This window comes from Syzygium oleosum, unplaced genomic scaffold (assembly GCF_021117445.2).
Source record: "Syzygium oleosum isolate NSW1041296 unplaced genomic scaffold, Sole_v2.1 Sole_v2.08, whole genome shotgun sequence".
NCBI classification, from domain to species: Eukaryota; Viridiplantae; Streptophyta; class Magnoliopsida; order Myrtales; family Myrtaceae; genus Syzygium; species Syzygium oleosum.
The window spans coordinates 2,288,071-2,304,744 of NW_026607492.1; the positions used below are offsets into that span (position 1 = coordinate 2,288,071).

At 41.9% G+C, this 16,674-nt stretch overlaps 3 protein-coding genes across 5 annotated transcripts; 2 read left to right on the forward strand and 1 right to left on the reverse strand.

Annotated features, from left to right (window-relative positions):
• Positions 1-4,426, forward strand: LOC115688278 (L-aspartate oxidase 2-a, chloroplastic). The gene is made up of 7 exons (XM_030614054.2): positions 1-141; positions 520-874; positions 1,309-1,551; positions 1,688-1,744; positions 1,834-1,914; positions 2,634-2,695; positions 3,243-4,426. Exons 1-7 carry the CDS (start codon positions 8-10, stop codon positions 4,249-4,251), a joined length of 1,941 nt encoding a protein of 646 aa, XP_030469914.2. The 5' UTR covers positions 1-7; the 3' UTR covers positions 4,252-4,426.
• A 1,774-nt stretch (positions 4,427-6,200) lies between these two features.
• Positions 6,201-8,847, forward strand: LOC115688279 (GDSL esterase/lipase At3g27950). 3 transcript variants are annotated; one of them, XM_056313745.1, is made up of 6 exons: positions 6,201-6,364; positions 6,492-6,727; positions 7,471-7,671; positions 7,760-7,935; positions 8,009-8,279; positions 8,370-8,847. In XM_056313745.1, coding segments are annotated over exons 1-6 (1,137 nt in total). In that variant the 5' UTR covers positions 6,201-6,362; the 3' UTR covers positions 8,621-8,847. The 3 variants fall into 3 exon arrangements, with proteins under 3 accessions (XP_056169720.1, XP_030469920.1, XP_030469922.1); XM_030614060.2 differs by lacking the exon at positions 6,201-6,364 and having other exon boundaries at positions 6,371-6,727; XM_030614062.2 differs by lacking the exon at positions 6,201-6,364 and having other exon boundaries at positions 6,371-6,727; positions 7,763-7,935.
• A 785-nt stretch (positions 8,848-9,632) lies between these two features.
• LOC115688269 (protein KINESIN LIGHT CHAIN-RELATED 2) lies at positions 9,633-13,402 on the reverse strand. The gene is made up of 3 exons (XM_030614039.2): positions 13,079-13,402; positions 10,605-12,566; positions 9,633-10,101 (listed from the first exon to the last, which is right to left on the reverse strand). Exons 2-3 carry the CDS (start codon positions 12,560-12,562, stop codon positions 9,888-9,890), a joined length of 2,172 nt encoding a protein of 723 aa, XP_030469899.2. The 5' UTR covers positions 12,563-12,566; positions 13,079-13,402; the 3' UTR covers positions 9,633-9,887.
• Positions 13,403-16,674: the final 3,272 nt, after the last annotated feature.

Genomic DNA, 16,674 nt, shown 5'->3' on the forward strand with positions numbered 1-16,674 from the left:
AACTGCAATGACAACTGTTCTTCCAGCTGGAAGCGGCACTTTGCACTACAGCGTGACGATCTACAAGGGGCAACATTTTCGTCAAAGTTCTTGGGTTTCAGTCGCAGCATTTAAAAGATGCATGCAGAAAGATCTTTCATGGTAATTGGCGAGAACTGGATACGCGCATGTTCTGATCTCAGAGTGCATTTAACTGTTAGTTCACTTTCTGTTTGGAAAAACTCCAATGGACTAGAAGACTGCTCAAACTGGTTCAGACAGTGTCAATACTTCTGTAAATATAAACCATAGAGTGGTGTCTGGGTGGCTCACCTGTTTGGAGCTGGATCAGTGAGTGGCAGAAAAGAAACCGGAAACGAGAGATTTTGAATGATCAGATTTTCTTGGCATGTTGCATCTCATCATTGAATTGCGGGAACCCTTTCGCCGCATAATTACTTAAAGCATTGGAGTATTCCACCTTTGAGCTTAATCAATTGTTTGTTCTCAATCCAATGGTATGTCTTCTTCAATTTGCAGGTCACACGGGGTATCAAAATCCTTAAAGACCCAGAGATATAACTTTTCTCGTTTCCCGTTCTATGAAAGCTGGAAGCCGAGTAGAACAACTGTTAAGTCGTGCTTAGAAGATGGTTCTACAAAATTTTTTGATTTTGTGGTCATTGGAAGTGGGGTGGCTGGCCTGCGCTATGCTCTTGAAGTGGCAAAACATGGATCTGTTGCCATAATTACTAAGGCCGAGCCTCATGAGAGCAACACAAATTATGCTCAGGGTGGTGTTAGTGCTGTGCTCTGTCCCTCAGATTCTGTAGAGAGCCACATGCGGGACACAATTGTTGCAGGTGCTTATCTATGTGATGAGGAGACTGTTAGGGTAAGTGCCAAGATAGATGACTGACCATCCTCTTGTGTCATTATGAATTCCAATTTCCCAGATTTGAGACTTTAGAGAGATAAGTTTCAATGGTCTTCCTTTGCATTTCTTTACATGGTCTGTTTAGGTGCATTTAAGTTTAGAGAGTAGACTGTCAGATACCAATGTGTTTTGGAGCTGCTCTTACAGTACAAACTTATAAAATGCAATTAAGTACCACAACCCCTTCTCTCTTAAACATCGTGGCACTGGTTGGTCATATGGCAATTGATACACTTATGCTGATTAACTGAGGCAAATATTGGGTTTTGTACACTCTCGATGATCATCTCTGTTGAATTCAGGATAATTTCCAGATCCATAGCCTGGGAATGAATAGCCATTGACAGGCAAAATGACTGAGAAATGCCAACATTGTTTCTTTCTCCTCCCAGGTTGTTTGCACAGAAGGACCTGACAGAATTCGAGAATTGATTGCCATGGGAGCATCATTTGATCATGGGGAGGATGGGAACCTGCATCTAGCAAGGGAGGGGGGCCACTCGCATCACAGAATTGTTCATGCTGCTGATATGACTGGGAGAGAGATTGAGCGGGCTTTGCTTCAAGCGGTTGTAAACGATCCCAATATTTCCATGTTTCAACATCATTTTGCGATAGATTTACTCACCTCTCAGGTTCGCTTCACCCTTTTCCATTTCCTGGATGGTTTCTGTCTTGGACCATATGATTGTAATGCTCATACCAGGAGGAATTTTGGAGTATTACCCTAATGAATACTACCACTAATGCGTATAAGTTTTGCCATTGCAGGATGGTTCTGAGACGGTTTGTCATGGCGTTGACACTTTAAACACTGAAACTCTGGAGGTTGTGATGAAATGAATTGTCACTATCCGTGCAGAATTACTGGAAGGTTTCGCATTATAACTTGAAGAATTCCTTTTCTAATCTTTCAGGTAGTTCGGTTCATTTCGAAGGTGACTTTGCTTGCATCAGGTGGGGCTGGACATATATATCCAACGACTACAAATCCTCCGGTATATGTTTTCTGCCAAGCTATTCTTGTGCCTCATCTCTTTCTCTTTTAAGTGTTCTTGACCTCAGCAAGATGTGGATTTGGTGCCAGCTATCATGCCTACATCAAATTCTAAAAAGTGGATGCGGAACCAAAATAAACTTTGAACTTAGAGTTTTTGGTGGTCTGAGATGCTACTTATTCCAAATGTATATCAAGTTGACTCATGAAAACGTATCCAATAAGCCTTTCTGATAATTATTCAGGAATCTCGATGCTCTCGCATACTGGCTATAGCTTGTCAAGCTAGAATTTAAGGGTTTTGAATGCAAGTACAGGAGCACACTTAAAGTGTGCACTAATCTGCTTCTAAGCTTTGTTCTGCTCGAAAGTCTCCTGATAGTAAATGTAGAGATATTGTGGGAAAATGTTGCTTTGTAAAACATAACTACATGAATTTTTCTGTTTCTTGGTAGTTGAAGAGTAGTAGAATTAGGATTCTTCAACTCTTCCCCAGTTTGATTGATTTGCTTAGATGTACTATCATTTCAGTTGTAGAAAATTCACCAACAGTGCCGTGAGTATGCATTCTCTCTTTTAGATGTCATCACAAGTACAGTTGGTAGCTCAAAATTGAATTTCTGGAGAAAGAAATTATGTATCAATTGAATACAATACAACCTTTTATACTTAGATTTGGGATGAGCGAGATTAAGTTAATTAATTATCTTTATTTTACAGGTGGCTACTGGAGATGGGATAGCCATGGCTCATCGGGCCGAGGCTGTGATTTCTAATATGGAGTGAGTATATACTTGCTAACTGCTGCTATTGATATATATATTTAGAGTACTTAAGCGTGTCTTGTCATTTGTGTTTCAGCTGTGGATTTTTATGAATATCGTACTGATCATAAATGTAACAATTTCCACATGATTGAAGATCGAGAACAAAATCTTCATGCATTGCTTACCAACAGTTTAATTCCTAGAACATATATTTGGAATCAAAAGTGTATCTTTCTGGGATTCTGATAGAAAAATACTGGTGGCATTTGGCTTTTTGACTTTCATTGTGACCTGCTACTGTTTGTATAGTATTTGGTGGCTCTGACTTTGTAAATTATGAATTTTGTATGGTGTGTTCTTAATGTCAGGAAAGTCTAGACACAAATTTGTTGTTATGCACTACAAACTTTCGATTGTAATTTTGACCTTTCCATATATACCTCAAGAACCACGAGCACAAGATAAAAGCCTCTTATTCTGGCTTTTGTCTGTTGGCTTTCCATTGGCTTTTGAACCAATGCTCTGTACTTGTGCTTAGGGCAGTATTTATGTACTTTTACAGGTTTGTGCAGTTCCATCCTACTGCCTTAGCAGACAAAGGGTTGCCCATTAAACCAGAGAAGAGCCGGGAAAATGCTTTTCTCATCACCGAAGCTGTCAGAGGCGATGGTGGAATCCTTTACAATCTGGCCAAGGAAAGGTTCATGCCTTTATATGATGAGAGAGAAGAGCTTGCCCCAAGGGATGTGGTTGCAAGAAGTATCGATGATCAGCTTAAAAAACGAAACGAGAAGTACGTGCTTCTTGACATAAGTCACAAACCCAGAGAGCAAATTCTAGCACATTTTCCCAACATAGCCGCCGAGTGCCTCAAGTACGGTCTAGACATAACCAGCCAGCCAATCCCTGTAGTTCCCGCTGCTCACTACATGTGCGGTGGGGTCCGGGCTGGACTCCGAGGGGAGACCAATGTGAGAGGCCTTTATGTGGCCGGAGAGGTTGCTTGCACTGGACTGCATGGAGCGAACAGACTGGCAAGCAATTCTTTGCTCGAGGCACTGGTGTTTGGTCGAAGAGCTGTGCAGCCCTCAATTGATCACATGAGTCAGTCAGGCTTTTACGTTGGCCGATCGGGCCGGTGGGCACGGCCTGTCATGCCCTCTTCCCTCCAGAGCAGCGTCATGGACGACACCTTGAACGTTACAAAGCAAGTGAGGAAGGACCTGCAGTCTGTCATGTGGGAGTATGTAGGAATCGTTAGGTCCACCACAAGATTAGAGAGTGCGGAGGAAAAGATCCATGAGTTGGAGACTCGATGGGAGAAGTTCTTGTTTCAGCGAGGATGGGAACCGACTATGGTCGCGCTTGAGGCCTGTGAAATGAGGAATCTCTTTTGTTGCGCGAAGCTGGTCGTGAGCAGCGCCCTGGCCAGGCACGAGAGTCGTGGCCTACATTACACAATCGATTTCCCTCATGTGGAGGAAAGTATGAGGCTCCCGACAATTATTCTCCCGTGTTCGACTGTCAATACTACGTGGAGTTCGCGGCAATTGCACAAGCAGCCGGTTTAGTAACTGGTGCAGCTTTAATTTTCTTCGATGCTATTATTTTTTTTTTGCACTTTTAGTCCCTAGAATCATTGGTTAGGGGCTGCCATTTATTCAAGCTAGAATTTGTATTTAAGTCTCATAGAAGATATGAATCACAGCAAGGTCATCTTTCTTCTTGTTTTTTTCACTGTCAAAACTATTGATTTGATTGCGGCAGAAAAAAGGGTATTAGATTATCCTCAAAGAAAAGTCTCATGATGAACCATACTCTGTTGTACGTACATGAAGATGTATGTGTGTGCTTTCCTGAAAGTTTTGTGGACCTGTATTTCTTTCTTTGAACTGTTAATTTTCCATATGTGCTCCTTGTTTTTATGAAATTGACGTTGTGCGCTCTTCTTTTACGTGCTTCGAACCATTCATGTCAGCATCGATATTTTGGGTCGCGACTGCTTGAGCCCGAGTTCAGGGTCCGTCCCTAATCTTTGAGTTAAAGATAATACAATATTCTCCCGAACTTTGTCGGGCCTAGAGATTTTGCACGAAGGCGCAGATCAAACTGTAAATAGCTAAATTTGACTCTTGAGTTGGCTAAATCAAGTGCGAGGGTGGGTTAGTTCATTGAAACTCCAAACTGTTTTGCCTCATGAGAAGGATTGAAATTCTCCTGACATGAAAAATAGGTCAATCCAATTCATGCCTTACCTACTATTAGTTGACTTGTGATTGCATGTTAATGCATTTTCGTGTTCCATGAGATGTGCTAGACAGAGAAACTCCATAGCACTGTTGCCTGCTCTCTGGCAAGCGGATTCTGAATCTGACACTTCGGTGTGATTTACGACGACCCTCGCCAACTCGAACTCGTCCCGATCGATGATCTCTTCCCGATTTTGAATTCGAAAACTTCCGAACTTCCATTGTCGTTTTCGGTTTTTATTTACTTGTTTATTGTGTTTTGGCTCCGCAGGACTGCATTGCACTCTTCCTCGCTCACTCGCTCACTTCGCTCACTGCGTCTGGTAACGTACGGGCCACTGTTGAAAAGTCAAACATCATGATCGTCATCTTCATTTCTCTCCACTGTATCTTCAGACATTTCCTCCATGTCAGTGCACCCTCAGTCTGGTACCTACAGCCCGTTCCATCTTTGGCATTCAGACATCACAGCTCGTGAGGTTCAAATCCCGCGTCACTGACCTTTGTAATCGGCTTAAACAGTCCAGGGAGATTCCTTTGTAGACACCTCTCTGTCTCTGCATATGGTTTCGCTTGTGCGAGACCACATGTCATTTGGTTATGTAATATCGTTGTTAACGACTTTTTTTTTTTTGGGGTCGAATTGTTAACGACTTTGAATTGGCAATTCAAAGTCGTTAAATTGCCAATTCAAATTAACGACTTTGAATTGGCAAATTTGGACAGCAGAAGAGAATTCAAAGTCGTTAAATTGCCAATTCAAATTAACGACCTTTGAATTGGCAAATTTGGACAGCAGAAGAGACCTCAGCTCTTTACACTTTTGAAGATGTTCTCTTCCTCATAAACTAGATCCATCGAATGAGCTTGAATTTCGAGATGCTGTTTTTTCTACAAGTCATTTATGCTGAATTTTTACGTTAAATCCATATCAGAGCCTATCCGTGTTAGTAATTCAAAGGGGGTATTGGAGAGAAGCTAACAACGATTATATCAATTTTAAATTTTTTTTTGTGATACGAAAATTTATTTGAAGTAAATGTGTCGCGACGTATCTATTTGGAATTTTCGGTGATAAATAGTAAAATGTGGGACTTTGATTCGGTCAAAGTGTGGGAAGAAAAAAGGGCGAAACTTTGACTAGTCAAAAGAAAGTTATGATTACAACGTTTGAGGTTGTAATGAAAGGGCGGACGTGCTACATTATCCCTCAGTTTTATATATTTATTAATGGCGTTTTTGGCTGCGTGGGACTGCATGCGGCAAGCCTCGTGAGCTGCTGTACGTGAAGCCAAGATTTCATCACGCGGCGTGGGGGTGGGACTCCACATTCGTCCGCAATCACTGCGTCTGGTGCGGAACGCGGTCGAACTGTCGAACACCATCGTCGCCATCTTCGTTCCTCTCCATATCTATCTTCAATCATTTCCTCCATGTCAGTGCACTCACCATTCTCTCTCTCTCTCTCTCTCTCTGTGTTGAAGCAAGCGAATGCCCTTTTGTTAAGCTTCTTGCTTTTGAGAGCTTTGTGATTAGCCGTCCGCCATGTATTCCTCGGTCAGGCTGCCTTTCCTCTGCTTGGTGCTGATCCAGCTGCTCGGAGCTCTCGGCGGCGGGGGCGGCGGCGGCAGCCCGACGGGATGCGAGTTCTCGGCGGTTTTCAACTTCGGCGACTCGAATTCGGACACCGGAGCGATATCCGCGGCGCTGTCCGAGGTCGCCCCGCCCAACGGCGAGACCTTCTTCGGACATCCTTCCGGCAGGTTCTGCGATGGTCGTCTCATCGTCGATTTCATTGGTGAGTCGGCTCGGCTAGTAATTTACTAGCAAAAGTAGTGGATGTAGACCGGTTAGTGTTTGTTCATCCTCTGTTTTTTGGTGCAATTGACGTTCCTTGGGGCGACATCCAGGATATCTTGTGTCCTTTTCTTTCAACCGTTGGTCTCTTACCGGACCAGACTCTCGGCAGTCCAGTGACTGGTAGTATCTTTGTCAGTCATTTGATCTTTTAGCCCAAAGGCCGAGTAAGGTATAAAATTCTGTCAGTCATGTTATGGAGTGAGCGTAGCAGAGCAGTAACGTGGAAGGATGGCGTTCGGTTTGTCTTGGCCACGGGTTCTGTGTGTGATTTGCTCTCAGCATGTCGCGTACTGCAGAAAGAATAGCATCCTGTAGATATTTGGTGGCGCAGCTGTTTTCGCCATTTAAATCTTTGAAATGAACGATCACGTCTATCGTGCGAAAAGCTTGGCTTATACAGTGCGTTTTGTGAGTATTCTATGGGCTTTTGAATTGCTCTCAGGTGCAACTGTTGATGGTTGCCGGTGCCGGTTGTTGAAATACTAACGTGACAAGCCTCAGCCATGTCGGCCCTGCCTTAGATTCAGCTACCGCTTCTTTAGTATGCTATAGAGCAGTAGAGTCGAAAGCGGCAATTTGACCTTTTGAGCTTGTAGTTGATAATTCATAATTACTCCTATCGAAAAGCTTTCTTACCTTCTACATTTGAACTCTTATGTCCGATAATACTGTTTTGTGCAGCTGAAGATCTTAAATTGCCATATTTGAGTGCATATCTAGACTCGATCGAAACAAATTTCGGACATGGTGCAAACTTTGCGACTGGTGGCTCGTCCATTCGGCCTGGTGGCTACAGTCCGTTCCATCTTGGCATCCAAATATCGCAGTTTGTGAGGTTCAAGTCTCGTGTCACTGACCTTTATAATCGGCTCAACCAGTCCAGTGAGTTTCCTTCGTAGACCTCTCTGCATATAGTTTTGCTTATACGAGACTACATGTCGTTTGGTTTTGAATTGGCAAATTTGGACAGCAGAAAAGAGCTCGGCATTCAGTTACAGATTGCCCAGGCCTCAAGACTTCTCGAAGGCTCTTTACACTTTTGACATCGGACAGAATGATCTTGCATATGGCTTTCAACATACGACGGTGGAGCAAGTCATAGCCTCCATTCCGGATATTTTGAGCCAGTTCTCTCGGGCAGTGCATGTAAGCATCAGACTCGATCAATAATTACCGCATGTTCTCAAAATTCCGACACTCACTCAGCTTTATGTCTCAGCAACTCTATGAGGAAGGGGCCAGAGTGTTCTGGGTACATAACACGGGGCCCATCGGGTGCTTGCCATACTCTATCATATATGACCAGTCTAAACCCGGTAATCTGGATCAGAATGGATGTGTAAGGCCTCAAAATGAGGTGGCTGAAGACTTCAACAAGCAGCTTAAGGACAGGATCCTACAGCTAAGGGCACAGCTTTCGGCGGCTGTGTTCACATATGTTGATGTGTATTCAGCCAAATATTCTTTGATTAGTGAAGCAAAGGATCAAGGTATTTGCATTTCGTTTTTTCTTGCCTGTCATAGGATGGTTGTGGAGTCTGTCCTGGCATTAGTTTAATGATTGTGGCACTGTGGTGCAGGTTTCGTTGATCCATCTAGTTTTTGCTGTGGCAGTTACTATGGCTACCATATTGATTGTGGCAAGAAAGCTATAGTAAATGGAACCGTATATGGCAATCCATGTGAGGATCCATCGAAACACATAAGTTGGGATGGCATACACTACTCGGAGGCGGCCAACAAATGGGTCGCAAGCCGAATCCTCAGTGGCTTTTTCTCTTACCCTGCAGTTTCAATTAAGAAGTCTTGTCATGCTTCAAAGAATCCATGACCACAAGTGGGTCGAGAACTAGTGTTAATTTCTTGAGCGTTACCATATACGATACATCCCGGAAGTATTTTACTTTTGGATATTACATGCCAGAGTTGGAATTTAGAGTTGGATATTACTTTTGGATCTTATCCACCAGCTCTTAGTCGGTGGCCAGTAACGTCGGTCCTCCTCATTCCTTCACAGAACAGATTTTCTGAATAGATTTGAAAGCACTCTGACGGGAATTGAATGTGCAAAGACATACTATATCACAGTACTTACATGCGAAAAAGAAAATAAACAATGGAGTAATGTTATCTTAATTCTTGATGCTACCACATGACGTGTGGAAAAATTGGTTGATGTCTTGAGCGTGTCACTAAATTCAAACATGTCTTTCTGAGAGTTTTCGAAGCCAACTGAGGTTTCCATATTACCCGATGTCTTCATAATTCTAGTAGGAACATTTTGGAAACCTCTATCGTGTTGGGGTTTATCCTACATCAGTTGTGGAAAGAGTTGGTGATCGGTTTATAAGTGTGAGAGAAAGCCCCACTTTCTTAGCTGGCTTTGGAGTGAGAGAGGCCCAAGACCACCTTATATATTGAAAGAGGCGGGGCACTATGTTTCAAGCTTTGAATTGTAGTACTAGTCAATTCAATTACTACATATCAGCATTGCTGATTGAAGTCTTTGAGTGGAACTGATGTTCCTCAGCTTTAAGGTCTAAAAGCTCAGGTAATTGCCCTCTAAGCAGAATGATGGTTAAACATAATCCTCCAGTTACAGAGATTTACTCTGCTCAGTTCACAGGGCGTTGTAAAATAACTACATGGAAGACTATTACAGAAACCTCTTTACTTCTCTAACTGCATCTAGCTATGAATGAAATCGTAATCTTTAGGAACATAGGCCAGGAAAAACAGATATAGTGTAGAGCCACTTGCCAGTTGTTTTCTTAGAGTAGAAACTTACGGAAGTTGCTGCTATCAGTTTGGTGTACCAAGAAGAGAAAATGATGCATTACCACTTTTCAATCCAAACTTCACATATACAAATAGAAATGAGTCCATGACAAGAACGTTACTCAGCTCCCCAAACATCCAAGTGCAAGAATGAAATGTTTAAGCACACTAAAATCCAATATCCACTAGTAAAACCAGGACGGTTTGCTGCTGTGCTGTTATTCGTCCAATTTCGCCAGCAGGGACCTAACAAAGGAACCGTCCACCTAATCCTCCATAAACTATATATTACACCACGGTTATATAGGTACATTCGATTGTTATAGTACTCTGATTCGTTCATCTTTTATGGTGTCGGTATTGGTGTCAAGTAAGGTTTCTAATCGCCTGGATTTTCTGTTCCTGACCTTGCCTGCTTCTTTCAGAAGCTCAGATAACCTCTGCCTTTCATCTTCCACATCAGGGTTTGCCGTTCCAAGTTTCTCCTCCCTCATTCCGACAACATACTCCAAAATCTCGATTGCGTCGTCCGACCTTATATGTGTCAAAAGGAAAGTGAATGATATGATATTCAAGCTAGAGGGAACAAAGAGCTTGTGTAAAGTTTACGTTAGAAAACAATGTCGGATGCTCTTGAGAATATGATCACATCCCACGCCAACTTCATAAAAACAACAGGATCCAGATGCAATGGAGAACAAAATAAACACTCTTTACTATATGTTAAAGAATCACTGGAACTAGTAAGCTACAATTATATAATATTTAGTTACTTCCATTCATAATTGAAAACTGCTTTGAAGCTTGGTGTTACTGTCAGCTCTGGCGATGAAATCCTATTAAAGCTGTCATGCCAAAATATTGAATTCCCAGCTTCCACTTTATAAGGGGAAAAATTATCAACTAAAGAAGGAAGAACTCAAAATAACATGGACCAACCATAATAGAGAGAATAAGATGACATATAGGATGCAAAATATGGAAAAGTGACCTTACTCTGCTAAGAATTAACAGTAGGAAACGTAAATAATTTGTACCTGCCCATCGCGTCATATGTGCCGGCTAAATTGCTGTATACACCTAAGGTATCTGGGTGATAAGGCCCGTATTCCTTCTCCATAATATCTCTTGCTTCTTCGAACAATTCCGCAGCCTCATTTATGGCATAACGCTGGACGCAGGCAAGGCCAAGTTGGTTCACAGAAATGCCAAACAGAGCAGATTTTTTATCACCACTGGCACGGAACTTTGAAATGGCTGTCTTCAGAGTGTTGTAGGAATCAGAATAGTTCCCCATCATGTAGTACATGACTCCCATCTGGGCCTCTATTCCTGCAACTGTACTCTGCTTTCCTGGGGCATTCTCATATATTCTCAAAGCCTTCTTAAGTAACTTCAGCGCCCGCTCCAATTCATTCATGGATTGATAGATGGCAGACACATCAATCAACCCATTAGCTATCTCATCCAAGGGTGTCCCAGGATTGGGTTTCCCGTAAATTTTCAGTGCATTCTCGCAATAAGATTTGGACTCCCTAAACTTCCCTATCTTGTTGTACAAGTCAGCTAATCGGACGAAGACTGAAGCCACTGATGGATGATTCTCCCCCTTGGTCGACTTGAACACCGTAAGTGCCTTCTGATATGCAAACATCGCCTCATCATACCGAGCCAAAGATAAATATGCATCTCCTATGCCACAATCTATCAGAGCCACGTCTATTTCCTGGCCCTTGGCAGCCATGGCCATGCTTGCTAGTACATAGTGCTCAAGGGCAGATTCATAATCTCCTTTTGAATCACAAATTAGTCCCATGAGTTTCCGGTCGGCTGCTTCCTCAAGAGAAGCAGCAGATGACCCGTTTTCCTTGTGGAGATCAAGAGCCATTTGGCAAAGTTTCTCAGCCTCATCAAACTGTAATGCCTGAACATGAGCCTCAGCCAGGTACCTACATGTCTCGCCCACTCGTGGGTCCGTTTCACCTAAAACTTGCTTCTGTATCTCCAAACCTGCAGTGTAACACAAGATTGAGTTCTCGATCTGTCCAAGCATTACATAAGTGTCACCCAACTGCATACACCCGGCGAATTTTGCAAGTGCATGTATTTCGCCTTCCTCCAATACCGGTATTTCAATTGAGCGTTCAAGAATGGGAATTGCTTCACTAAACTGACTTAAGTTGCAGTGTATTCCTGCCAAAACATGCAAGCACATGACAAAATCTAGATTCGGTTTGCCATTTGAACATTTTTCATAAACTTTCATAGCTCGAAGAGCCACTTCCAGGGCTCTCTGTGGATTTTCTCCTGCACACATCATGTCTTTTGCTTGTTTCAGCAAGAAAGGTCCAAGGTCCAGGTTCTCTAGTCCTGTATCAGTAGAATCACCGACTCCTTGTTGGGATCTTGCTGCAATTATAGTAGGATCTCGTTGCTTCTTCGCGGAGGAAGTGGGATTTGGTTTTCTAGTACTTTTCTGACTTATCTTGCCTCTTGGAGGTTTCCCCTTGGAAGCAGTTCTCTTCATCGTGCATTTCAGTGTTTTCTGCTTCGGCGTTGCTTTCGGGTTTTTGGTGAACTCACTACCATTGATTGGAGTGGAGTCACCGCCACTAGAATTGCTTCGGTCACCCTCTTCTTTCTTCTCAATCACAACCTCTTTCATAATTTCTAATGCTCCGAAATCACCGACAAGATGGCAGAGCTCTGAATCAATCCGAGACTCCTCTCCGTATGACAGAAAACTGGGCCCTGAGGGGGACCGATCGGAACTCTGCATCTCACATACATTGTAATAAAGTTGCTCGATCGAGGTGTCCACCACACCATCCAGGGCCAGATCATCGGAATCACTATGAGGACTAGGGGTGTGTGGACTCAGTGGACTTCTTGGAGAAAATTGTTGGGTGGAGTTCTCCTTGTAGAATGACTGATTTCCACCAGAATCATCGATTCTGTAATCTCCCATTGAATCATACATGACTAGTCCCGGCATTTCACTGGAAAAATGTCAAATCCATTTTCTTATGTATCAAAATGTCTAAAGCAACATGAAAACATGATCATGCATACACTGCAAACAAACTAAATGCTGGGACTAATCACTCGAGAGCGCTTCACTATCCAGAAGGACAAATTTATAGGCAATAATAAGACCTTCTAAACTAGAAGAGGGCACCCAAAAAAAAAGGCCTACTTATAACGGTGTCATCCATCCCATGCGTTGTTCAATGCTATATGAAGAAGTATTGAGAGATGACGTTGTTTCGGTGCTTTTCCAAGATTGCGAATCAGCAGAACTCATAGTTCCGAAACATGATAAGAATGACAGAAGACACATCGCAATAGGACGTTGGGACTCCACGATCAAACCAAAAAGAACAACAAAACAACATAACAGAAGCGATTGACACGACTGCATGGATGCGATTTCAATCCTATTCGCGAAGTGTTAAATTAGTGGACAATCTATGCACAGGAACAGATAATGCAGGTGGCAGAGGAGTCATACCTTGAAGTGGTATGACCAGCAAAGAGAGACCCAGTTCAGGAACCTTCAGTACCAGGCGAACAGATGGAAGTAGAGACAGAGGTGAGGACTTTGATACTTGATAGGTCTCTGTTTGCTTGGTTAGATATATATAGATAGCCTCTTCAGCTCACAGACAGAACAATGAGAAGAAGAGGAAAGAAACCCTCTGGCTTTCTCATAACGGTTAGGGTAGATTGGGAAAATGGGAAGCAGAATAATGGGGGATATGTCAATACAGGTAATTCAATGTGTAGGTGGGGTTGCAGCGCGTTGGAATGTCTGAGGTTGAAGCCATAAGGAAGGTGACTCCTCTCCTACCCTCTCTCTTTCTCTCTGTCTGTCTGTCTGTCTGTCTCTGTGGAGCTGGTAACAAGTAAGTAATTCTGTCTTTGCTATGAATTATAACAAAGTTGGCGCAATTAACGGCTCTTCAGAGAATTGACAGTTGACCTTTTCCAAAAGTTAGGAAAAAGAGGGGATCGGTTGAGATGGCCAAATGAACATTGCTTGTCTTGGTAAATTGCTGAAAAACTGAACCAGGTACAGGATCAAAGGAACATCCATTTTTTTTTCAATGAAACTCAATATCACACTTTTGAGCTATTGCAATGTACAGCACAGTAGTGTATTAAAGTATGGTTTAGTACAGTATAGAACAGTAGTATAAGATTAAGCAGTGAAAAAAGATACACAATGCGCTGTCGCTTACAACATAGATGTGACTTCTTGACAAATGTTGCGGAGGTTATAGCAGTGATGGTATCTTTACAAGATGATGACATCCGAGTCAATTCTTTTCTGTTATTGGTGATAACTTATTCCTTTAGAATAATAGCAAGTTTGGCTTGCAAAATTGGTGTAGAAAATAATATGGCGGCCTGTTATTAGATGTTGAATCCGATCCATTTATTGTTTAAACATTTGTTTAAATTCTATCATGTCACTTAATATTAATCTGTCAAATCTATTGTAGGCCTAAAAGTAGATAGAGCGAGTGGGCCAAAATACACACCCGTGAATTGCCTTTGAAAAAAGGGAGTTAAAGATAGAGGAAAGGCTATACTAGTTGGCCACAATTATTGTCAAAGGAGCGGTATCATTATGAACTTTAGTGCTTTGGATTTGTGCATTGATAAACGTATGGCGAGAGTGCTTTGGAAAAGATTTAAGAGATCGGTTGGAACCCTATTAATTAAGAAACCTTATGCTAGTTTAGAGTTTTGTCGAAATAAGTAATATTTTCTATCTTTTGAAACTACTTATAATCGCGATAGATCATTCATATACAAAATACATGGTCACTAAATGCACGGAATGGATTGTTTATGTTATTCGATTAGTAACATATTCACGGGCAGTGAGTGGCGGATAACACATCGAATTTCAAGAGTAATTTGGGTATTCTAAAGAGTATCTAAATCGTCCATGTTGACTTATGTCTCGAGAAGCGAGAGATATGCTGTTGGAACTATAATTTAGGTTATATGATTATTTGAGAACTCTAGGAGTCTCCATCGACAAATGATGGAACAAGTCAAACTCATTGCCCTAGCAGAAGATAGGAAAAGTCAATCTTCCCCAGGACCACCAAACTAAGTCGCGCCCTGTCAGGACACCACCTAACGTTGGATAAAGCAGAACCCCATGGCTAACCAAATCATTTCTACCTTTTGTGCTCTCTCGAATAATCGTGTCAAGACATAATTCGAGGCTATCTTTTAGTCTGCAATGGAATAATGAAGAGCCTGGGGGAGAATCTAAGGATACTCGTGGGACAGGATGAGGACAAAGCTCGAATGATTAGGAGTTGATGCTTGTGATGACATGAAGTAGGAGTTTGGTTGATTAAGGATAGTGGGTCATTGAGCACTATCACAACCACAGCATATTCTGACGGTGCACCTTCCCTAACCCCTAAATTAGCTGCCCAAAAAGGACCTTTAATCAAGTCCAAATCCAAATTAAAATCAGAGAAAAACCATGAACGTGTGGGTCATTAAGGGGTATATATTGATCTATCTCATCCCCACACGTGGTGCATGATCTGATGTGGAATATCATTTTCTAAATCTTGGATTGGAGAATCAAAGTTGGCCTTGGTTGGCCTGGCCAGCACCAATCCTATATTCTCTTTGTCGATAAAGCATCCAGGAGCCGAAAATGCCATTCAATCCACATAATATTTAACTTACATCTTGATGTGTTCACATGCACTGCATAAGAGCAATGTACTAATTTACGTATTTGTCGGATTACCGGTATGCTTACATCGGCAAGTTAGTTAGCTCAGCTTTAGCGTGCGAGGCAAACAAGGAGCATGAAGATTCAGAGACACTTATCTTAGCAGCTTGATCAAGCAACTTAGAAGGAACTTCAATAACCATCTCATGGATATGAGGAGAAAGTCTTCTTGTTGTAACCCCTTGCCACCAGAAATGGCCTTGTGCTGTTCACCAATGATAGATACAGAGCGTACTACCTTTGATCTATCGGGAAGGCTCTTGGTTATGCACTTGTATACAACATTGCAACAGGAAATGGGCCTATAGTCTCAGTCATTCTGGAGGCATTTCGAACTGTAGGTACCAATGCAATAGCAGCAGAGGTCGACGCTTTTGACAGCTTCGACTCCTGAAAAAAAGTTCATGATGGCTCGAACAAGATCATACTTGACAATATGCTAAGCATTCTTAAAGAAATGAGATGAGTATCCACCTGGACCAGGGCTTATCCATCTGGACGAAGGCTTTTGTCTTTCATTAATCAATTAGACATGGCTAATGAGAAAAAATGCAGTTAATATATAGTATTACTTTACTGCATCATCATCAAGGGATCCTCAACACATTAATCTGGTAAACAATAACTTAATGCTGATCATCAAAACACCACTTTTGGTAAAAGTTGGTGATGGGTATTATTATTATTATCTTTAAAGTGTGTACACATACCCTTGTCCTCATTATATCTGGCAAGACATATACAATAGCTAGGCCTAGCTCCACCAAATCAATCATTTGGTTGGTCATTCCATCTACCTTAAGTTCTATATATTGCTACCAAAGTAGAGGAGGAATCAATCATGTAATTTGTCTCATATAGGAACAACTCCGATCCAGGACAAGAATCAAATGCTTTCGTGACGAGTAAAGGTGACATACAATCACAGGGTATACTTAGCAACCACGAAGAACTACTAAATGGTCATTGGCAATTACTAATTCTTTATCAGAAGGTCATATTGTCCTTAAAAAAAGATTTTTTTTTGGTAAACTGAGCTATTCAACATGGATTTGGTTGCTGTTTCCCAAAGAAAATTCAGGCGAAGCAATTGCATATCTGACGTCGAAGCCCAATCAAAGAAAGCGATGCCGCAACTTATGAATTTCTGTTTTTCTTTACGTGAACATTCTGATTTATTGAAGGGTGAAAAACATTTGTATGTGGTGGTTGACACATGTCAAGACAAAAATAATTTAGTTAAACATCAACGTCAACTACTCCACTGACAGGTGATGAAGAGTCAATCATTTTGTTTGCATTAGCTGTCTCTCGACTCCCTATTTTGGGAGTCG